A 24531-nucleotide genomic window follows, 5' to 3' on the forward strand; every position below is an offset into this window, starting at 1 on the left:
AGATACAAAGATTCTCTCTAAACCTTGTTGCTGTGTTTCTGACAGAAACATGCAAAACAGATGAAACCAGGTCACTCGTGCCCTCTTCTACTGGACACAACTTCCTATCAAGTCATGAAATAAACCCACGGGAGTTACTGGTCATTTCCCTGGCTGTAACAAAATAGGTAAATGACAAATGTCCAGGGATTTTCTCCATGGATAGCGAACACTAGAGAGCTTTGTGACACAAATAATTGGGTCTTTCTAGATAACTGTTCTATCAATGATGATTTAAAACTAATTATGAAGCCACTACTGAGTGCCTCACATAATAAATGTTAGACAGTTGCTTCAAAATTAAGACATTTTACAATGCCAACATTTAATATCAAACTCCATGGAAGATTTCAGTTATGCCTCAGGACAAAGATATCTGAACTGATACTCCAACAAAAACTTAACTCTTAATTGTAGACTAATGTAAAAGAGAGAGATGTTGAAAGTTTCTGAATATGCATAGTAGTGTGCCTGAACTATTTTGCATAGCTCATATTTACTATCTAGATGAGCTTTTGCATATGATCAAACAGATTATCTTGATAAAATTTTAGGGATTAACAGATTATAACCCTAAATCCAAAAATATAAGTAACAATGAAATCTTGTTATGCATTAGAAAACAAACAGAAACATGGTTTGGACTTCAATCTCAGTGCATGCTATTTGGTATCCAACACAAAAAATGCTTGCTTTCTACCATAAAGCCTGAAATGAGAAGGGTACAGAGATAATTCAAACTTCTCTTTAGCCTTCCCCTGAAGCAGAGATCATATCAAGCCTCTACCTTTTCATTCTTTATTTCATGCAAGCAGTCCCTGAAAACATAGATGTCACTCTGGTTATTATAAACACAATAGAATGCAAACATATTCTGCACAGCTCTACCAGCACATTTTCATTCTGGGCTGCAAAACTGTACCTTCCAAATCCTGAACCTCTCTGACGCAAAAGTCCAGACTGCAGGAAGTACTTTTGTAATGTAGACAAATATATCCATTAGAGACTGCCTGATGCCATCAATCTAAAGAGCACAGAGATTTCCAGATAGAAAGGCTAGCACATTATCTCACTCACTCCACTTAAATTGATTTAATCTTGACAATTTCATTAATTTGCAAGAGGGAGAAGTTAGTTCCCAAAAGCTTCATCAATTAAAATAGCCTCACTTTCGAGAAGTGTATTAACTGACCCTCAAGCAAAACACTAACGTACTGCACGCGGCACCCACAAAAAAAATCCTACTTTAAAAACAAACAAACAAAAAAACAACAGCAGAGCTCTACACTTAATGAGTATTAAAATAGTAATACTTGTGTTTATTTCAGTGGAAAGAGCATCAGGCATAAGCAGGTGAGGTTGTATACATGTATACAACATGGCATTGGTAGCCTGTCCATAACTGACTCATCTCCAATTGAATCACTTCCAGAGAGCAAGAAGTATCCAAACAGAATGTAACCCCAGTGGAGTTCTTTTGCACTGATATTGGTGAACTCATTTTGCCATTAGTTCTCCAGTGATTTGCATAGAAATACTGGTCTGTGAGTATTTGTATAATATTCCCAGCAGTGAGAAATACCTCCATATACCTAAGAATTTTGAGACTTCTTTAGAAAAGCATAAAAAAACCCCACCATATTTACAATTTGCAACATATATATGCACCATTGACTGGATTCTGCACTACAAATTCAAGCTCAATATATTAGTAAAGTAAACACAGGGTTATTTGCAGTGATTCAATTTATGTTTAATAGGCCTTGGGATAATCATGCAATTGTGGTGTTTTCTTTGTTTTCCTTACCGCAAGGCATTTCATATTGAAGAGTCCTAATAAGAAGTCACCTTTACAACCAAAAACTGAATGCCAAACACACTGAAATGTTTTGTTTAAAACAAAACAAAACAAACAAAAAACCCAACCCTGTTTTTACGTACATCTGGCATTCTTAGAATAATAAGAGGCCCTCAAGCATTAAAAAACCATTGTCTCACCATCTGTGAAGAGGTGACTTGTGATTTCATAAATTGTGAACTACATTTAGTAATACTCTCTGTTATAAAACTGTCAGCTTTTATATCTTCATGATACTTTACTGTTTCTTCATTGCAAAGAGCATTTGAAATTACCATGTTCTCTTAGACACCTTAATCAAGCATAAGTGCCTTAAATCCACATTTTCTTCACAAACTACGCAGGCTCCAAATAGGGAATCTATAATGAGAGAATGGGAGGGTCACCAGTAACATGGTAAACATCCCCACATATATGGGAGAAAAGCTATACCACTACTCAGTCCACTTTCTGACAACATATTTGCATTCAAACCTACAACTCATCATCTATTTTCTTTAATGAAAGCAGAGCTTAATCCTGCAATATAAACCACATAAGCAGGGTGGATGTATCCTCTGAACCGTACTTACAGTATGAAAATGCTAATACATATATATAATAAAATTAGTAATAATAAATATTAGGCATAATCAGTGTGTATTGCAAAACCATAGCAAATACCACTTAAATGCATCTAGGTTTGCCTCCTAGAGTATTCTTAAAAAATCTAAGGAAACTTTTTATCTTATATCGTACAGTATAAAAACCTTCCTAATGCAACACACATCTAGTTGCTAATTACCTAAACACAGAGATAGGACAGACATTTCATCATATGACTACTCACATAGAAAATTTATATTTCCTAAGAGTATCTACAGAATATAACTTGACAAACCCACAATAAGCAAAATTGTTTAAAAAACATAATTACCTTCTAAAATTATGTTATGTGATATATATAGGTTTTGAGAAGGAAATAGCTAGCTCTGGTCCTTAGCCACTTCAGCAAAGGTGTTCACGTACAAATAGTATTTATACAGTACTTGGACTGCATCTCTCCAGGCCTGCAAAGTAGTAACGACAATTAGTACAGCAGAATCATTAGTAAAACTTCATCACAAAATTGGTCATAGACAAACTTCACAAATGACACAATATAAAATACAGCAGTTACATAGTAGTTTTGTGTTGTCTTTTGATTCATCTCTCTTTACTTACTCCTAACATATGAAAATTGGTGCTCGTTAGTCTCCAGAAATTAATGGGAAAGTTTTTCCCCATTTGGAACGACAGGTGCCAGCCACGTCACCTTCCCAACATTTCATTCTGCTCCCCCAGTACCAAACCAGTCCTGTTCCCTTACTTCCATTTGGCCAGTGCCCAAACACTATCCTGTGAGCTCTAGCTGTTCCCAAACCATCACACTGCCCACCAGCTGCTCATGTAACCTCTGCCTGTCTACCTTACCTCTGCTTTTCCTGCAGCAAGGGAAAATGGGAAGGGTGGTCTTTTTTCTCTGAAGTATTGGGCTTGGAAGTGAAGTAAAGCTCCCTTGGTCTTGTTCAAAGGGAGGAGGATGCGTACCATCAGTATTCTGGGAAAAAAAAAAAAAAAAAAAAGCAGCAGTGAAACAGGTAAGATACACGGTGCCCCAAGCCCTTTCACACCAGCTCTACAAGCACCCCAGTTAGCCAGGACCATGCCACCAGCCCAACCCAGCCTCTCACCCTGCAGCAGCCAGACGCCACTGACTTTCTGTGCTGCAGCGTGGGGGCATTTCACCGCTTCCCTGGGGTCTGAGCGGATCCAGACCCCAACTGGCCCTGAAAACACCGAAAATCGCGTGGGGCCACCCACGGCGGGACGAGAAGGGAGACCCGCCCGCACCCTGCGGGGCCAGCGGGGGCTCCCTACCGCCGGTGCCAGCGCCTGGGGACCACGGAGCGCGGCTCCCCGCGGGCAGGGAGGGCGGCGGAGCGGGTGGCGGCCCCTGCAGGCGGCGGCGGGGCGGGCACCCGGAGCTCCGGCAGCCCGGCGGTGTCAGTGCCACGGTGTCGGCCGCCGAGCGAGAAGGCAGAGCCTGGCCCCGTCCCCGCGGCCGGGCCCCCGCATGCAGCCCTCACCCTGGAGCGGCGGCGGCGGATCGAGGAGCTCTCGCGGGCGTCCCGGCAGCGGCTGCTGCAGTCGCGGGACAGGATGTTCTCCAAGTTCACCTCCATCCTGCAGCACGCCGTGGAGGCGGTAAGGCCGCCGGCGGGCCCTGCCACGCAACGCCGGGGATCCGAGCGGGGCCTAGCGGCCGGCCGGGCCGCCACGGGGACGGGCGGGGCGGGGGGACCCGGCTCAGCCCGGCTCGGCTCGGTTCAGCCCGGCCCGGCTCAACCCCGGCCCGGCTCCTCCTTCCCCGCCGTGGCCCCGCCGCTCCCGGCTCGCCCCCGCCGCGGGGCAGGGAAGCGGGGGCCGAGCTGCCCGGGCAGGGCAGGGCAGGGCCGGTCCCTGCCCCCGGCTCGGAGCCCCGGGGGGCTCCCGGAGGGTTCCCGGAGGGGCTGGGGGGCAGCCAGGGCTGGCAGCGGGGTCCGTTCTGCCGGGCCCTTGTGTCCCGCTCCTGGTGATAGCCAGGGAGGCCCTTGCTTGTAATTGTGTTTTCGACGAAGCAGAATAAAAGGAGGAAAATTCAGGAAACTTCTCGGGGTTTTGTTGTTGTTGTTGTCGTGGCCTGTGAACCAGCTCCGGTGCTTTTGTGCGGTGTAGTCCCTTCCGAAAAGCGCCTTTTCGTTGCTGGTGCCTTTTTTAATTGGGTGGGACGGGAAAGCAAGGTGAGGTGCCCCGTGTTGTGTGTGCTTGGTTAAACCTCATCGCGGAGCCCAAAACGTCTGTGCCCATGGCTGGGCTGGGGAGAAGGAAGCAGCAGGGCCCCTTTGTGGGGCTGCCGTTGCGGTAGGCCGCGTTTGGCTGCCTGCTCCTGAAGGCTGGTTTACTGCTTACAGCATTTATTTTACTTGGTATTCACTGAGCTGGGGGCCTGCTAGTAACGTCTTCGGCGTTCAGCACCAGCTTTTGCAGCGGGCCAAGACATCTTCAAGACTGAGTTTGAAGAGATGCGTCTTTGGTTAGGTGTCAAAAGCTGGAGGTGAAATACTGCTGGAGCAAACACAGAAAGTGCTGAAGGGAAATTCAGAATGGTTGGAAAAAGAAGAGCCTCCGTGGTAAATCTTGTCTCATGTGGGGCGCACCTTTGTGCATTAATGCATTTCTCAGTGCCGCAAATACTTAAGCATCTGCCTAGCTTTATGTGTGCCTGTAGTTCTACAGTCTGCGGCAGGACTGTTCAGGTGTTAAAATTAAGCACGTATTAATTGCACTGATTAATAGGGTCTCCATCCTAGTTTGCTCTGTTGGTGGCAGAGAGCAACTGGAAAGAAAAGTAAAGATGGAAGTACGTATTTGAAAACTCTGTATGATCACATACGGTCACCTTCAGCAGATAGTGCTTTCATTGGAAGACATACAGAAATTTGTGGCTGCCTAACTAACTAAATCTTGTTATAGTGAACCGTGCCACTTTTTGAATAGGAAAGGATGACTAAGTGTGGCTAGAGTGGAGGAAGAGTTATTCTTTCAGGCTTAATGATTCAACTTGTAAAAGTTATTCCTAGAAGAATCTTTACATCATTGATGGTGCACAAAAATAAACAAAGAGAACTGCATTTATATGAGATCCATGCAATACTAGGAAAAATCGGGAAGCTGAATGGAAAAATAGTAGGGACTAGACTACCTTTTTTAATTTATGGAAACAAAACACACAGGTTGGTAAACATCACTTTGTGAATGGCCTCTGTGAAGCAACTTTCTACGTGTCATTGCTCAATGGTGTTGTCCCTTTTAGAATTGCATCCTCCTGCTAACACCGCTGTGGTGGACCTCCTGATAACAGATACCGTGCTAAATTGTGTTTGCAGGGTTGTGACAAATATCGAGCACCAAGTGCTAGGAATAAAAGATGGGATCACAAAAGCAAGAAGACAGTAAGAACGCTTTTTTGCTTTACGTAGGAAGTTTGATCCAGCAATTCAAACACAGAGCAAAGAAACAGAAACTTTAACCAGTTTTGGGGCTGACTCTGCTTCAACTCTGAGTATTGGCCACAAAACTGTTAACTAAAATGTAAATTCTCAAAGGTTTTGGGTGCTTGCCTCCTGGAAGAGTTCAGCTGTGGCTGAACAGTTTTCAGCCAAGTTGGGTGCTTAAATACACTTGAAGAAGTGCCGAGGCTTAGCTTTCATTGGTACGAGCACTTTAAGTCAGAGTTGTTCAGGTAGCCCTTTTCCCCTGTGATTTCTCCTGCATATCACTCACTGCTCCTCTCCTGCCTCACTCAGGGTCTAGAGGCCTACAGACGTTAGACACGTATTTAAATAGTAAGAGTTGCTTTTTATTAGATAATAGTTGTTATCTTACCCTGAGTGTGCTATCTCTCCAAACTATGACAAGGCATTCCGAAGGTTGGCAGTGTAATGTGCATCGAGCATTAACTTTTCGCTTGTTGTGAGTGTACTGTTCTTTAATTGACTACCTTTGTGACAGGACTGTGATGAGGTATAAGTCAGGGAGCAGTTGCTTTTTATTAAGGCTTTTTTATCTCAAAACTTTCAGTCTTTTCTCCCTGAATTGTCCAAGCGTGGGGTAGCTCTGTATTCCTGTTTTTCATTACAGCTGAATCCTAATTGTTGCCACCTTTTATCACATCTCAGTCCTGACACTATCTTAGGTATTTTTGCCTTTTTTTGGACTTCTGTGCAGCGTCTGGATGAGTAAGAACCATTGTGGTATTGTCCTGACAATAAATTGGGCTAGGTGGGTTGGTGAGAACAGTGGAGGGGACTGAGGTCTTTGTTCTGCTGCCTTTCTTCAGGGCAGAATAGAAGTGTTGTTACTTAGCGGGGTTACTGTTAATGAATCTGTGACAGTTTCTGTATGCCTTCTCCCCAAGATGTTTTCTTTTTGCTGTTTATTGGTACGCTTCTATCCCCAAAGTGTTCCAGGAGTTTTAAATTCTCAGTGAGGTACAAAATACAGTGTACAATAATAAAGCTGCAAGTTAGGCTTCCTTTTTTTTTTTTTTTTTCCTCTTATCTCGTGTTCTTCACTTTTGTTTCCGTAGAGCAAACAGCTTGTCTGTAAAGGGGTCACTCGCTTTTCAAAGGACTTTTGTTTGTGTTGGATTGGATTTGGTCCTTCATGAGATGTTTTGTCTTAACAGTGAACTTGAAAGGATGTGTTTGAGCTCTGTATCTTAAGCAGGAAAATTATGGTTTGGGTTGTTTTGAATTTTGCATCTTTCTGTCAAACAACATTGTTTGTTTCACTCTGTTGGTCACTTGCTACAGATTACTCCAAAATCATTAGCTGCACAGCTACTCAGAACAAGATTTATTCTTCTTTATTCTTCTTGAACCCACTTTATTTGATGTAATGAGCTCACATTACTGATTGTTTTAACATTGTGCTACTGGTAACAAATTATAATGACAAAATTTAATGCACTTGCAGGCATGTGCGGTCTTAATTTTGTACTTGAAAGCAGTGGCCATTATAAACTCTGTGCTTTCATCAACTGAGAAAATAAAGTAAACCTTCCAGCGTTAGTCTTTTTTTTTTGGATTTTCCCTCAGGGCAAATATTCAGACTAGTGAGATTGAAGAAAAACATCGAGTGACTGCTGTACTTTTCCGTGTTTCAGTCAGGGGAGTGTGTGTGCACTTGTACGCACTTCCCCTTTGCTTCTCTTTGACCCAGCTTCCGCTTTCCCTTTACCCTCCCATCTGACCAGCCAGAAGCTGTCGCTCTTTTATACACTGTTTGCTTTACTGTGTGGACTTGTCCAAAAGATACTGAGGGATATCACCAACTTCTCGTTCCCACCCTTTCAATATCGAATTACACTTTTGAAAAGCATATATGAAAAATACGGCAATGATTTTTTTAAATGCACAAAGAAGTTGCTATTAAAACTGAATATTTATAGGTTTCATTGTTCTTGACTTTACTGTTTTTTTTTTTCCAGCCTAGACACTAATTCTGTATAGTTTTGAAAGCTACGTGGAATTGTGCTTTGGACAGATTTTATAACTGAAAGACTGAAGCTCTGGTCAAAGATCTATAGTTCTTCTGAGAACAGCACTTTCTCTGGAAAGAGTGGGGTTTGATCTTTACTAATGTATTGCCACCAGAACGGTAGGGCAGCATGTGCTAAGTTTAGCTGGTAAATGAGAACACTCATTCACTCGCTCCCGGGAAGCTGGAGTTGGGGACCAGATGGAACAGCTAATCGGTGTCTGCTCTAATGGGCTGCTTTTTAGTAGTGTTCACTGAGTTTTGGCGATTTTGATATACCAACACCCACACTGCAATCTTTAAGAAGTTTTTTCCACAGAGGAGGAGGACTTTAAATTGAGATTAGGAATGGAATCAAGAGCTCATAATTACTAAGGACATAAGTATCTACATCAAAGTGAACTAATATAACTGCAATAAGTAACTGCACTTTTAAAGTAATTCTTTAAAATTAGAGAAATAGCAGTAATCAAAGGCCTTCATAATCAATTTTGTTTTGCTTCAGAAACTTGCATACAAATATGCATACTTTTAGGAAAGAATGATTTCTCAGATTAGCGACTGTATCATATTCCATCTCAGCTGGTAGCGAATGATTCCTCCTAGAGCAGAAACTGCAACTTCGTACTGGAATTACCTGACTTAGTAAGGTTAAAGCATGTCAACCAAGTGTTAGGGAGCTTACAGTTTTCCAGTGCTTTCCAGTGTTGGGCTTTGTCTATGTATAGTTGAAATCTTAGTTTTTGTCTTTACCTTGGTTTTGTATCTGAGTAACTGAGATGAGAGTCCTTTTTTTTTTCTTTTTTTCTTTTTTCTTTTTTTTTTCCTTTTTCCTTTTTCCTTTTTCCTTTTTCCTTTTTCCTTTTTCCTTTTTCCTTCTTCTAGTAAAACACTTACCTCAGAATAATATGTAGCACTGCTGGAGTTACATCTCTCTTAAATGTTCCCTGGAACAGCTGTGCTGTAAAAAGCATGTTTATACTAGGTCCATCCTCAGTGGGAGGACCAATTTGTGGGTAGGAGGGTTAAATACTTTAACCAAACAAGTAAATAAATACATTTTTTTTTTATTGTTAGGGGTTACTGAGTCAGGTAGCCCAGTGCAGGCGAGGATGTCATAGCTCTGTATCCCTAGGTCCAGATGGCAGCAAGGTTGATTTTTATATTCCCAAGAGGTATGCATAAAGACATACACAATGCACGTATACACGGTTGGCCACACAGACAGACAGCGATGCAACACTTGTGCAAACACAAACAGTGCAAATGACCTGATCCTGTTCCCCTCCCTGGCTGATCAGAATGGAAACTCGTTAGTAGAAAATACATACGTGTGCAGTGGGGGTCCCTCCATTACCTGGTGCTGCACATGCAGTCTGTGCAGTGGCTGGCGTGTGCACACACCTTGATCTGACAAGACTCTGAAATCACCAAATATTTCAATTAAAAAGGGCAGGACCTGTCCCTGAATTACCTCTTCATCTCTGAGAGCAGTCTCTTGAGGCGTCTGTTGGGAGGGAGGATGTCGGTATCCACGGCCCTCTCTGTGGATAGATTATTGACAGTGTTGAGAAGTGAAATCCTGTTCCTGGCATTGCTCAGAGGCACTACGTTCATCTCAAAACAGATGAGGCTGGAAGAAGTGGAGAGGAAAATCACATCGGTCAAGGATAAATTTTTAATGTTATCTGTTGTGTGTTGCTTTGATAATAGCATGGTCTGAAAAGCCTGATATTCCTCAAAAGTGGTCTCTGTGCCATTCGTCAGCCTGAGCTGAGTTTTCAGTAGAGTTTTATTATGCAAAACAATCATTCCATTGCCTGAAATACACAGCTACACAGCAAGTGTGGCGTATGGAGCATGAGACAAAATACCTTGCACTCAGGCTTCAGTTTGTTCAGTCACTCCGCTGAATTTCGATAACCTAGTAGACTTCATAGTGAAACTAACTAGTTTTGTGCACTGTGAGGTGTCCTCAAGCTAGCTGGTGTGCTAAAGTGCTGCTCTCAGTGCCCAGCCATGGAAGTACAGAAGGCTTAATCGGGCCACAGACTATCAGGGAATGGATAAGCAATGTAAATTTGATTGCCTAGTTGCCATTTGTGAGGACACGTTTCAACACAAGGTACAGGTGTAGATAGTTACCAAGCACCATTACTTTTTTGAAGTCTTGAATTTCAAAGTCCTGTGTGCAAAGGGTCAGTAACAATTAGCATTTCCCTTCTGTATCAACACGTGGCGTGCTGTTCATAGACTCAGCTTCACGTCTTTACCAACGTAAATTTAAGTGCCGTTAAATTCAAGGAAAAGAAAAGACTGTCGTAGCAAACTTAAAAGGCTTTTTCAAAGAGATCAACCCTACACAGTGAAGAGCGTACAGCCCTGTGCTTCTGTTTGTCCAGGACCTGAACTAACTTCACAGTTTTTAGGCCCCAAGAGGAGACATGAGAGGAGTTCGGGGTTATTAATCTTAAATGCACTATCTGTAGCTTCTGGGGTGGAGATGCCCTGAGATCGCATTGCTAGTCATGTCAAGTGATAATCTTTTATTGCAGGATTGTGTATAAAAGAATGACGTGGGGACTTGATTAATCCAGAGAAGCATCAAATGTAGGATTAGGCGTCAGTAACAACAGCTCCTAACGTGATCTGTGGGGTTGTGTCAGTTTTCACTGTAAGATTCCTGATTTTACCAACTCTGAACATTTTATGTCGTGATCACAAATTCAGTATTTGCCTCAACTTTTATAAGGCTCTTTGGAGAGCTGAGCGGTAAAGTGGTTGTGGTCCTCTCGTTCTCCACACATTGCCTGTGGCGTAAAAGTTGTTTGTGCCTGTGGTGTAATGGGCCCCAGAGGCTGGCCACCAAGCTCTCGCAGTTGGCAAGGAAGGAGCAGTGCTGGTAGTTGACCGAGCACGAGGGAGGCCGCGTTTCATTCTTGCAGCATGTTATTTATTGCATGCCAGACACACTCACCTGGCAATCCCAAATGCCTTCAGAAAAAAAAAAAAAAAAAAAAAAGGAACTTTGCATTTCAGAAATGAAATAAATGTATTTGCTAAAAGAAAGAGTAACCCGTCAAACTCTAGGGATGGGTCTGATGCGGGGAAAAAAAAAAAAAAGATTTTTTAGAGGTTGTGGCAAATAGGAAGCAGCTAATCAGTATTTTAAGGGAGCAGAGGGAGGAAAACAGCTTATGGAAAGGGATAGATGTCATCAAAAGCAGATGTAAACGAATGTGATTTTTTCCTAAAGGACAAAACTGATATCTGATATCTAAACAATTCAAACCCACGTTTCTTGTTTTGCTTTGCTATATGAGCAATTGCTTTTGTTGTGTCAAGTAGATTGTCTGGTCATAAAGACATCGCTGAGATTGCTGGTGATGTTCTCATCTATCAGTATGACATGGGGCTCCTTCCACAAACAATGTATGGAGGAGTCCTTGTTAAAGGTAAAAGCACAGCGTAAAAATTGTAGCATTGGTCTGCTGGCAGTTTATTCCCAAAATTCACTTTAATCTCTGAGGAAATAAGTTTATTTATTCCTAACCTTGTTTTTTTTTTTTTTTTTTTCCTTTTCTTTCCCCCATAGCTTGCACCTTCCCTTCCATTACAAGAAGATTTTGTTTACCACTGGAAGGCAATCACCCATTACTACATAGAGACGTCAGGTAAAAGAAAGAAACGCTCTGTTTTGGTCTCTTGGTTGTGCAATCTAGAATTCCTGGTTTCAGTTTTGTAAAAAGTGAAGATGAAGAAATACTAAAATGAGTCATGTCTTTTTACCAAAATACTAACATGAGTAATAATTAATTAAAAAAAAACCTGTACATTCATCCCAAAAATTGTGTCATGAACAAAAATAGAAGGAAGGTCTTGTTTCCTGACTGCCATGTGGAGAAGTGCCCCTTTTCATGTCTGATCCAATTTCTGTCTTGATGTATTCTGTTTGATGTAAACAGACAGCTACAGAAATGTGGTACCTGCTGTTAACTTTTTTATTGTTTTGCATGAAGGATTTTCTTTTTCCCTCCAATATTTAAAAAAAATCCTTCGCCAAAGTAAAATAGGTAGAAAATAATAGAAATATATTTCATCAGAATAGATACCTATAGAAAATAGGTGGAAAATAGTAAAAAATAGGTATTCTGATGAAATGTTGGCTATAGTTGTTCTTAACCTTTTTCCTGGTTTCCTACAGCAGTTATGCAGCACATATCTTTTCAATTTTTGGTTCTAGTTTAATAGTTTTAAAAGTGAACGTTACCATGCTTTCCATAAGCTTATTAGTTCTGCATTTTTGTTAGAGTAGCTATTAAATCTGTGTTTCTGTCTGGGACTGATGATCTTGTTTATATCAATATTTAGTCTAAAAGCTGAAACTTGACCCCTCGTTCTACTCATCTTCGGGAACACTATGTGATGTTTCCTAAGGTGGAAATGACAGGGTGGTAGTGGAAAACTGATACCTGTGATTATGTGGTACAGAATAAAATCTGACCTAGACTTTCCCCCAGACTTTCAAAAGTTGTGTAAAAAATAAGTTTTCACTCAGTGGATAGATTTCTGTCCTCTTCAGTGGAAGCACAATTATGCCTAAGAAATTCCAGAAAAATGCTCCAGGATAATTAGAGGTTGTGGTAGAGACCAAAATCACTCTGATATGACAGTTTTCCTTGTTGCCATTTGCATGCAAGTGACAGCTATTTTTAGAGTATCACATAAAAAGTAGTAGCTATTTCCATAGAGGGATATTTGTTCAAGAATTTAGCTGAAGAGATTTTTTTTTAAAAAGCAAAATCTCTACATGTGCAGATGTGCTCTGCAACATGTTAATGCCAGCTCCCACTGATAGTGACATGAATCCAAAACAGTTTCATGACTTCAGTCATAGATCAATGTTTAACCCTTTCGTTCAAAAAATTTGAAAGAGTGCTATCTTAATGCAGAATGTATAAAAACCAAATCTAAAATTTCATAAACAGCAGAGTCTGAGTTAGCTTTGTTGCTGTCATTGTTAGAAAAACCATTTTACTTATCTAGTTGATAAAGGAGCTGATCAGCTGTGAATTTGATCTTAGAGGCTGTTTATAGATTTCAGAATACGAGGCAAAGAGGAACTTATTGAGATGAGGTGGATGCTAACTGAAAGCTTGAGGCTTGAACGTTTCTGTCATTAAATTTGGTTTCTGGCTGCAAGAGTTTTCCTTTCTGACTTGTTTTTCAGGACTCTGCAATTTTGGCTAGTTAGGGAAAGTGTCTTAAAACTGAACATCCAAAACCTCTACTGTCTTTTCAAAATTTGGGCCACTATGCGTTCACATATATTTTAAAGATATATATTTCTATCTTTCAGATTATATATGTATATATATATATATATATGCATATATCAACTGTCTGATAGCTTCCCAATAGCTGTTTTGTGACTTTTGTGTGTAATATTCTTTAAATGAGTGGTCTTGTGTTTAAATTTTAAATTTAGAACCGGACTTAACTAAGGACAATATTTTAGTCATTCTTAATTGCATATCTCTTCTATTTAGATGACAAAGCTCCTGTGACTGATACCAACATTCCTTCTCATCTGGAGCAGATGTTGGATATTCTAGTTCAAGAAGAAAATGAGAGGGAATCAGGTGAAACGGGGCCGTGTATGGAGTACTTGCTACATCACAAGATTCTGGAGACACTCTACACACTAGGAAAAGCTGATGTACGTACTCTGCAGAGCAGATCTTTTGGATGGACTCCTAATTGTAATAGGGAAGTAGATGTTAGTGTGGGACACTGAGGGACAAAGCAATAGCTGTTTGCTTATCTTACCAACATATCATAAATAATAATCTTAAATAATTGTGATCAAAGAGAGACAACCAGTGAGATGCTGAGTAAGGCAGAACACTGAGATTTGTTACTCAGCACTCTGGTACTGACTGTGAGGCTGGAAGTAGGAAGAACTTCTGTTCAGTCTAAAAGTTCTGTGGCATCCACAAGACAATATTATCCCTCTTGCTGCTTAGTAAGTGTTGGGAGATTCTTGGGTGAAAAGTGCTGTATTGAATACAAATTTTGTTTTGTTTTTTCTGAATGTGAGGAGTTACTGCTCATAAAGACTCCATGCTAGAAAGCATTGACTTAAGCTGATTCTCAGATAGCTTTTACATCTGAGACTTTAATATGAATCCAGCCCATGGCAGTGTTGTCTGGTTCTTCTCACATCTGCTTTGTGGCATGTGAAATTAACTTAATGGTCTTTGTGCATTCTCATTGATACCTTTCTTGGCAGACTTATCAACTGAAATATTTGGGATTGGATAGATCATGATGTGAATTAACTTGGAAGCCCTAATTCTAGAGCTTTTTGTATCGTGGTGCAGGTGCAATTAGAAAAGTATGGTGTGCCCTGTTCTAAGGGTAAATGAGGCTCTCCATGGTTTCATTCTCAGTGAACCTTTTACATGTTGTCAGGAGTTTTTAATCTGCTTGATTTGACACGTAAACAATGTAGGGTACTAGTTGTCTGAGCCTAGGATGTTCCTTGCTCTGAAAGGACCAGAGCTCTGCAGTTACTGTTACTGTACCACCTATAATCAGTCAAGGATACCTAATACAGATGTGTTGAAAATACTTATTTGTTCAGAAATACATTTCATTTTAGTTCTTGTCAAGAAACCAAGATGAAATGGAGACATATGTGAAGCAAGTAATTAGTAGCATGTTTCTAAGAGTTGAGAGAAGTCATTTTGCACTCAGGCAAATATGCCCGTACAAGCAATTCTTGTACAGCCTGTCTTTATACTTTGCCACTTGTGCGTTGATACATCTGAAGCAAACACACAGTTTAGCGCTTGCAAGATGTTTCAAAGATCTGTTGCAAAAAAAAAAAGTAATATCCCTTTGCAGCAGTCACTTACACTTATTACGTTATTGTTGTTGTACCCTGATGGTTCAAATTTTGTCATTTTTTGTAGCAGTTCGCTTGACAACGGAGTGATAATTAGGGATTAATAATCTGAGGGTAATTACCTTGGCAGCAGAGGCAAGTTAGGCAGTTGTGATTCCTGGCTGTTGCCACCCATGCTCCATTCATGTATTTCTGTTAGTGTAACTGTTAAAGGTGTGCAGTGAAATGGATCTGGGAAATAATGTGGGTTAAAATTGACCTGTGGAGTAACAGCTTTTGTTATATTTTAACGTGTTAGGACACATCAGGGTCAGGGGGATTTAGCCAGAAGCAGAGGTACGTACAGGATCACATGCCATTAGATCTCATGGAGGTGGGAAAGTATTTTCATGAGATGTATGCATGAGAGACAGTAGAACACGGGCCTGGATGTTCCATAGGCATTTGCAATTTATATTCTGCTGAATCTCAGGGAAAACAACAGCTTTCTCTTGTCCTGGAACGTCTGTGCTTTTGTAAACACTGTTATCTGCCTAAGGCTAATGGCAGATTAATTCAAAAAACAAAAAGACTTTTGTAGATATTTCTGATGTTTATAGTCTTTAGGTCTTTTCCAACCTAAATGATTCTATGGTTCTATGATTATCTTATATTTGAACATACAAAATTCACACTGATTTGCTGCATTTTGTGGTATGGTGTCCTACAAGGCAGCTGACGTGTAGCCAATTCTTTCAGAGTTAATTTCCCTCTATATTAGGGAATATTTACTGGAAAGATGGTGGAAGTCTGTATAAAGCAATTAATTGAAAGTATGGGTAATTTGAAAAAGAAAATGGATAGTGAGATGCAACATTTTTTGTTGATCTCTGTTAATAAAAGTAATGTGTTAACAGATGATGCAATTTTAAAAATAGTTTTGGATAAATTATTTCTGTTTAATCTTAGCCATTTTGAATGACAAGTTTGTTTCTATGTTTTTCTCCACATTTGTTACATTTTCATTAGTGTTCATCTGTTTTTGTTTCAGTGTCCTCCAGGAATGAAACAGCAAGTTTTGGCTTTTTATACAAAACTGCTTGGAAGAATACAACAACCTCTTCTTCCCCACATAAATGTGCATAGGCCAGTGCAGGTACTGTTCAAATTTTTAAGCAAGATATGTTTTTGTGTGACAAGTTTTTCTTACTCTGCTGCAGCTAATGGTATCTTTAATTTTTCTATTTTTGAGTCAGTTTAAGAAAAGGATTGGTTTTAGTGTATTGCCAATTAGATCCTTGAGCTGTCACCTTTCAGTCCACCTTTTGTAGATAAAGCTATAACTTCCTTCCTGCCTTAATTGTGCATTTTATTGTATGTGACAGAAATTAATCAGGCTGTGTGGTGAAGTTCTGGCAACACCAACAGAAAATGAAGAAATTCAGTTTCTTTGTATAGTATGTGCAAAGCTGAAACAGGATCCATACCTGGTCAACTTTTTCCTTGAGGTGAGTAAATCAAATCTGCGTTTTTTCCATTTGTATTTTTAAAGCACCATGTCACAGACAAAATGTAATAGAGAACTGGAGATAGGACACTGTGCTTCATAGCTTAGTTTTCATTCACTATGTGATTTTTTTCCTGCAATATTAGTAGTCTTTTACTTCTAGAGACTTGATACATCTGATAAATTTTACTTACTTTTCATTCAGGGCCCACAAATACACCTTCTTGAGGTACTTACCCTTTGAACCCTTAGAGGGCACTCTGCAAGTTGGAAAATCATTTATTTTCAGCCCAGGGAAATAGTAGGGATTGTAAAGTAGAACATTGTGTGAGTGAGACGTTGGGCTTCCTTGTTATTTTGTCTTCAGCCCGATGAAGACTAAGGGACAGATTGCATGGGGCAATGAAACCTTGCAAAATGCTAAGTGTTCTGTGGGCTCGGGCCCTTATTTGGTAGTGGTGCATATGGTCTAGCTGCAGTGCCAACTCACAATCTACAATATGGCGTTATTTTCTATCTGTAAGAAAGCCAAATATCTTTACTCCCTTCTTGGAACTTACATGTGGCATTGATGAAACCAGAGTGGGAGTACAAAGAATTTCTAGGCTGACTATTCCCATTTAGAAGGAACATATAAAAGTTTAATTTATAAAAGTCCATTTAGAAATTCTTCCTGTACCCACTTCAGTGTTTCCTATCATGGCACGGTATCTATTAAGTGTGTGACACATAGCTGAAAATATGTAGATATACTGTACTTCAGGAATATTTTACAAGGTTTCCCCAAACCTTGTAAATCTGTAACAATAGAGACTGACAAACAGCAAAGATAGGTTCTTTTCCACTGAGTATACGAATACCTCACTTAGAAGTCAGTTAGTAAAGAATCCATCTTGAGTTTATTTTTACCTTAATTAAACACTGCCCTGATTGCCATTGTATCCACTGTGGTTGTACAAGTAATACAAGTGACATAAGGATTGAGGAGTTTGTGTTTAAATATTAGAGGTATTCAGAAGCAAGCTACTAGATATATTATGTGCAGAATGTAGTAGAAGTCCAAGCCAGGATAATTTTTAATGTGGTTTGTGTACATTGCATAGTTGAAAAGAATAAGTAAGACCCTCTGAATAACTCCTATACTCAAATAATAAAGTCAACCTTGAGAATCCCTGTCACAAGAAGTACAAGTATTTTTTAAGACATTAGTTAGTGTTCTTTTTCAATACAGCAAGTTTACAATATTAGAAATCAGACGTGGAAAATGAGATCATTCCAAATTTCAGAGAGATCTATAGTTTCACAAAATGCTGGCTATAAAGTTCGGGCAAGCTGAAGGGCATTCCTTGTCAGTCCTGTTTCCTTCACAATGTTATTCTAAACGTTGTAGCCTAAGGCAGATATCTTTACAACTTCTGATAGTTCCTGCCAGGTAAACTGATATTTGGGGTGCAGAATAGTGCTCTGTTAGAACAGAATATTCTGGTTGTTCACATCTATGCCTCTTAGAGGTGCTATTGTGACTTGATACTGTTTCTGACCTTCAAATTCATGAAAGGGGAAAGTTACAGAATTTTGTATGGCATTTAACTCTTAAATCTCTAACACTTTTAAACTGAAATGCAGATACATCTCTCCAAAGCAGTCTGCTTGTCTGTCAGTATGTTTTGCATCCTTCTTTGAATTTTCCTGATGAGCTTCCACAGTATTTCATGAACTTAAAAGAATGAGTATCTACAAACACAGGAATTCCTTTTTATGATTCCATATCAAATATTTTGTTATTAGAAAGCTGTTTATATTTTAATATAATCTTTCACCTATATTACTTAACTGATAAGACTATCTGGCATCATAACTGTATCTCTTGGGAAAGTTACTTCTGTTGTGGAAATCAGAACAGCGTTCTTCTTATAAAGCCTTTAAAATCCATATGCTAATTTTATTTTGGCTTTACTGTATTCCATTCTTTAAACTAAATTTTCCTCGTTCTTGTGTAGAGAGAAAGAACATGTATAGGAATGTTTATCACCTCTGTCTTAATCATTATTTTATGCTATTTCCTTACTCGTTTCCGCCTTAGTTGTCCTGTCTCATCTCCTGAGAGGTGTTAACTTGCAACTGATTGTTCCATGCAAAGGGATACTTGCACCTCCGTGTTCAAATTTCTGCTCTTGAGACTTTAAACAAGTTCTAATATAGTATCTATTAAAAAGTTGTACATTCATTTTATAAAATGAAAAATGGTTTCACTGTGGCCTTCTTTCATTCGTACAGATTGTCAGGTTTATATTTTTCAACATAGGCATTTGTATTAGCTATGATATTACTTGATTTTTCACAGAATTCTTTTTAAATCTCTCTGAACTAGAAAAACAACATGGTATTTATTACCCACCACAGATTTTGAAACTCCAATAATTGCATCTTACGCAAATATGAAACTGTATTTTTATATTGTCTGCTCTTTGCTGATACTGAGTTCACTTTGAGGAGTTCTTTATCTAGAAAACACTGAATGTATGTTTTATGTAACCTTTCCTATTAGGTCATTCAGGATCCTGTTTTGCACCTTTACAGGAGGCAGGTGAGCAGCTAAGCTGCACAATTGCATGATTAGACAACAGGAAGCTTAAATACATCCATAAGCTCTGCTTGTGTGTTGTTGGATGTACAGACTGCTTTGTGTTACCTGCCTATGTTAAAATAACGAGCTATGAACAAATTTCCAGGGGCGTTTATACTTCTATGTACGTTAGGTCTTATCAATAAGTTTCACCTTAGCTAAAGAGTAAACTACAGCTTTTCAAGTGATAAAAGAGTCTAGGCATGGGATAATAGGTAAGAAAAAGTAAATATTTTACAAAACATTATCAAATCTTTGGAAAAAAAGTAGTTTTTCTCTTTAACAGCCCTGCTTGAGGCTACTTGAGTAGTGCCAGCAGCAGTGTGTAACCCAGGATTGAAAATGCAGTTCTGGGCTCCTGTTCTGCTTTCTGTGCAAGGGTCATAGTTCCGATGCAGTTATTCCCATGTATTGATAACTTATAAGGATGTCAGGAGGAGTTTAGAAGATCTAGAGTCATTTTTCTACTGTAGTCAAAAATCCTACTTTCGTTATGGCATGCAGTATGCTGCTTTTACCACTGGGTTGCCTCTGCAGGAACTTAGTTATATGAGCGTATGGTATCATTCAGAACAAATTCCCCACATAGAATGCACACCAAGCAAGCAAACATTCACGACAGTTCTGTTGTTTGCTGCCTGTCCCTGCTGGTTTGTATGCACTAAACACCATTAATGTCATTAACATGGTTAATCTTTTAAATTGTTAATGCTTAAGATACATTTGTAATAATTTTGCTATTATTATAGCGGAGAGAAACCGTTTAGATTAATAATCTTGCTACTGACTTGAAAGGCTGTCCTGTGCTGAAGTCTAATTTATGGTTCTACTAAAATATTATTCACCTGTGCTTATGCCAGAAGAACACACAATTTTTGCCACTGTCTGAGTTTCTTCCCGGTCCCTCCGAGCACAGATTTAAATGCCTCTTTAAGTGCTGGAGATGAATTTAGAGAAAGAGATGGGTTGCTTTCTTTCATAAGTAGAGATGCTTTGTAGCATCTGAGAAGGTTCTCTATGATCTGTTATAGTACCAATGCTAACTTATAGTATCTTCTGTCCATTGAATCTATTGAACTTTTTCTTCAATTCAAGGGTATTCTACTATCATAAAAGTTGTGTGTATTTTTTTTTTAACCTATCTCACTGAAGATAAACTCTCAAGAAGTTTAGAGTGAGTTCCATTGTATGACTCTAACTGGAAATAGTATTTCAGACATTAAATGAATTTGAGGCCTTGACCTAGAAAGGGACATTTTATAGTGTGTGCTAAGGTCAAAAGGTGCCCTCGTAAGGTAAATGAAAAACTTCAAATAGCGGGCAAATCAAATGAATGTGTGCCTTCATTGGTGGAGAGAAAAAGATGCTATCTCCTAAAAGGTAGGAATCCTTGAAACCATACAGGTTTCAACCTTGAAACCATATAGGATTCAACCTTACAGGCCTTAAAACAAGTTTAAGCAAATTAAAAAATGTGCTGGATTTAAGAACTCACGTATTCTTGCAACCCATTACGTTCTACATGGTTACTGGGTCTAGCCTTGTAGAGAACTACTTCAAATGCTGATGTAAAATTTCCTTTTAGTAGATTTGTGCTTTAGAATGAACAGCAATTTCAGCTTTATAATTGCAACAAAATGCTTTGCAGAATAAGTTAAAAGCAATGGCTTCCAAAGAGTCAACAAACGTAATCACAGAAGACATGCTAAAAGGCCAAGAGTCTTTGGCAGCAGACACAGGACAGCCCATTCAACCTGAAGAAATACCTGGTGCTGCTGGAGCAGAGCAAATGGAGAAGGAAGATGACCTCCCTCAACAGGCAGATGATCTGTCTTTCAGTCTGGATGAACTCAGTGTCGCATCATCACCAGAGTCCTCCACTGTTTGTCCAAATCAAGACTATAATTTAGTGAATTCTCTACTAAATCTCACTAAAAGTCCAGTGAGTGTAGTTGTTTTTTTTTTTTTTTAATGATTGTTTGCTTTCTTGCTTTGTTATGTTTTGTTCAGTGTGATAAAATGAAAGAATAGTTTGGATGCAGTGTGGGTTAGGCAGAGGGAGTGAACATACATGTCTTTACAGCTTGTACTTTAGATATAAAAAGTAAACCAAAGATTTTTGTGGGTGGTTTTTGTCAAAGGGTTTTGTCAAATTTACTTTGCAAATTTAGATTCATTCTAAAATAGAAATATTTTAGAAAATGATTATTAAGTTTGTTGATGTTAATGCCAGTTTTGAGCAGCATCCTGTACAAATTGCTCAAAAAACAGCTACATAGGATAATCATCAAGTTAAATATATCATGAGGATTTCTTTAAAAAAACAAACAAACGACAAACTACTTTTGATTATTTTGAGTTAACCATACCCACTTTTCTTGCAAAGGCACTATGTTTAGAGGGTTGATTTCTTTTTAAAAAAGCTGCTGTAGCCAGTTCCATCCTGGAATTCATCCTTAGAAGGATTCTTTCTGAAAACTTAGAGGAGGGTCTGTAATTGGTACAGTAGGGTTGAGAGCAGAAAAATGTATCATGCAAGCATAGAAGGGTTTGAGTTGGAAAGGACCTTTGAAGACCATCCAGTTCCAGCCTCCTGCTGTGGGCAGGGACACCTCCCACCAGACCACATTGCTCAAGGTCCCAAGGTCCCATATCTGTCTGTGTAGGTCATTATTGTTAAATCATAGTTCGTATTGTCTAATGTCTTGGTCTTAGTCTGACCTACAGCACTAGCTCTGTCAACCTGAAGGTTGCAGTTGTGTTCTTAGTATTTGACCTGGATTCAAGTGAGGTTATTTTGCACCATCCAAATTCACTAGAAGTAAATCTCAATGACTGAAAAAGAAACAAAAAGAAATGTATTTGTTCACTGTGGGGAAATGGATAGTTATTGTCTGGGAGATGTTTGCTTCTTAATTTCAAGTGAGCTTCGTTCACCCTCTGATTAATTCTTCCATGTCTTTCTGCCAGGACGGCCGGATAGCCGTGAAGGCCTGTGAAGGGCTCATGCTTTTGGTGAGTTTGCCAGAACCAGCAGCTGCCAAGTGCCTGACTCAAAGCACTTGTTTATGTGAACTGTTGACAGACAGGCTGGCCACCCTCTACAAAGCCCTGCCTCAGTCACTGGATCCCTTAGACATTGAAACAGTGGAGGCAATTAACTGGGGGTAAGAATTTTGTCTTTGTATTTAATACCTGTGGTGACTTTACATCCCTCCCTGACACTCATTTTCTGTAGTTAGATGAGATGTACAGAAATATTTACACCCCCATGCTCGTCTCAAGGGCAGAGTTTAGATACCATCTGCAGTATAGTGGTCAGACTTCAGATGTACAACGTACTTGTTATTTTTGCCATAGGGCCAGGTTTGACTGCTGGTCTGTTGCAGACATTCCTCAGGGGGTGGGGTTTTCCACTGAATTACATTAGCAATTTATGGTGTTGTAGCTGTAGCATCAGGTACAGATTATTTTCCTGTTCAGATGTCAAGGATTTAAGAAGCATACTCACAAACTTTTCACTGTACGCAGTAAGCCCCGTAAGGTGCTGCAGAGGGCAGGAAGAGTGTATTTGACAGCATGCTGTTGCAAAATTTTTGCAGTAAAAAAGAAGGAAAGAGTTACTGCGTAACAGCAGGAAGCAAGAGATACGTGCCTGTTATCCAAACTGCTTGTTTGTCATATTCTCAATACATTTAAGTGCTCCTTCCCACTCTGCCTTTTTTCTTATGAATTGATCTTGATCTGTTAGTACACACACAAAACAAAGCTATTTGCAAAAGAATATTTTAGCTTCTGGTGGATGGAGTTTGAAGTTAGAAGAAAAAAATGGCAACAGAATAGTGGAATAAATAATTTTTGGACTGCTTTACCAAAGAACACAGTGCGCTTGTTATTCCATAGAGCCATAGAAATGCATGTTTTTCTTCTGAAAGATACCATCTAGTTCAGGTGTATACTGTGTAGTTTTGGTCGACTTGATTGAGGATGCTTACAGAGCAGAGATCATTGTCTTCATTCTATGGTCTCTGACTACAGGAGTTGCGGATGCAGTTTCTGTGGCCTTTGTTTCCTGGGAGAACAGACTAGGTGATCGGTATTCCCTTCTGACTTAAGAAATACTTAACCTCAGTATTTCCACTCAGAGTTCTGCTGGACATACCATATATCCTTTAGCATGCCATTGAAAACCTTCCTATGTAATGATAGCACTTCCAGATTGGTAGAGACAGGCAGAAGAATTGATTTAATGTTCACTTTGTTGTCAGTAGATCATTAATTATGCTGTTAAGTTCAATAAGAATAGAGCCCAATGTTCTTCAAGTACTCGTAGACTAAATAAGTATTTTTCCCTGCATTCTCTAGTTTGGATTCCTATAGCCACAAAGAAGACGCATCTGCTTTTCCAGGGAAAAGAGCGTTGATTTCATTTCTTTCATGGTTTGACTACTGTGATCAACTCATCAAAGAAGCACAAAAGGTTTGAAATGTTTACAGATGATACAAATATATTCGGCAAATAAAGACTTCTAGTTGTTTCTTAGCTTTTGAGTTTGAGGCATACCATCCTGTATTTTCGTTTCAGACTGCTGCTGTTGCTATGGCAAAAGCTGTGCGGGAACGATTTTTTGTTGATGTTATGGAACCCCAGCTGATGCAAACGTGAGTAGCATCCTACAAAACACAGCAGAGCAAAGTCTGAATCAAGCTGAGTTTTCTTTTCAAATCCAGTGTACGTATCTGACCTTAATTTTACTGTTCAGCTCAGAGATTGGAATCCTCACATCAACTGCACTATTGCATCGCATTGTTCGTCAAGTAACTTCGGATGTCCTGCTGCAGGAAGTAGTTTATTTTGTACTAGGAGAACACAGAGAGCCAGAAACTTTGACAGACATCAACAGACATCCATTGCGACACAGGTTAATTGAACACTGTGATCACATTTCTGATGAGGTGAGAAGTGCTAATCACGTAATAATGTCTGCTGGCCAGTTTTGGCTTGCATAGAACCTGTAGAGATGTCATCATGACGTTTTTTCATATTTTTGTCAGCTCACTGCTTTTTGCCAAGGAAAACAGTTCTGACTGCCAGCTCTACAAACTCCCTTTAGAAAGTGAAACTCAATCTGTTTTTTCTAGCTAGCTCATTGCAGCAATTAATAAAGATTCTTTGCTAAATTTGCTTGCCCTATATACATATCTGTTTGGGCTTGCTTATCTGTAAGATTGGGCAAAATCAGTTTCTGCAATTGCATTTTAATTTGTGGTCTGTTATACGTTGCATCACTGTTATTTTCCACATTGTGTCAATTCTGTCATGTTATCGCATAAAGTATAGTAAAAACCCCTATTTTTTATATAAATTACATGTGGTCAGAGAATATACACAATGACAATGAAAAGATGATGTAATAACTGTAAGTACTTTACACACAGCAAACCTTGTTAGAATAATTGACTTCAGTAAAATCCTCCCTCAAGGCCTGCTTGTTTTTCCATTCTCCACC

The 24531-nt window shown here is 39.5% G+C and overlaps 1 protein-coding gene and 1 long non-coding RNA gene across 2 annotated transcripts in view; one reads left to right on the forward strand and one right to left on the reverse strand.

Moving 5' to 3' along the window:
* Window positions 1-2274: 2274 nt before the first annotated feature.
* On the reverse strand, window positions 2275-4123 carry LOC121073148. The gene is made up of 3 exons (XR_005821526.1): window positions 4006-4123; window positions 3350-3476; window positions 2275-2946 (listed from the first exon to the last, which is right to left on the reverse strand). It is a non-coding gene; the product is annotated as an uncharacterized LOC121073148 (long non-coding RNA).
* Window positions 3881-24531, forward strand: part of FHIP2A (FHF complex subunit HOOK interacting protein 2A) — a 35973-nt gene continuing 15322 nt past the window's right edge. The window contains exons 1-10 of the mRNA XM_040563828.1: window positions 3881-4123; window positions 11595-11673; window positions 13549-13718; window positions 15940-16044; window positions 16274-16396; window positions 20670-20963; window positions 21992-22188; window positions 23387-23501; window positions 23607-23683; window positions 23785-23977. Of these exons, the coding sequence (XP_040419762.1) occupies window positions 4079-4123; window positions 11595-11673; window positions 13549-13718; window positions 15940-16044; window positions 16274-16396; window positions 20670-20963; window positions 21992-22188; window positions 23387-23501; window positions 23607-23683; window positions 23785-23977 (1398 nt within the window). The 5' untranslated portion in view covers window positions 3881-4078. The remainder of the gene's footprint in view (window positions 4124-11594; window positions 11674-13548; window positions 13719-15939; window positions 16045-16273; window positions 16397-20669; window positions 20964-21991; window positions 22189-23386; window positions 23502-23606; window positions 23684-23784; window positions 23978-24531) is intronic.

The sequence above is a fragment of the Cygnus olor genome, chromosome 7 (assembly GCF_009769625.2).
Source record: "Cygnus olor isolate bCygOlo1 chromosome 7, bCygOlo1.pri.v2, whole genome shotgun sequence".
Lineage (NCBI taxonomy): Eukaryota > Metazoa > Chordata > Aves > Anseriformes > Anatidae > Cygnus > Cygnus olor.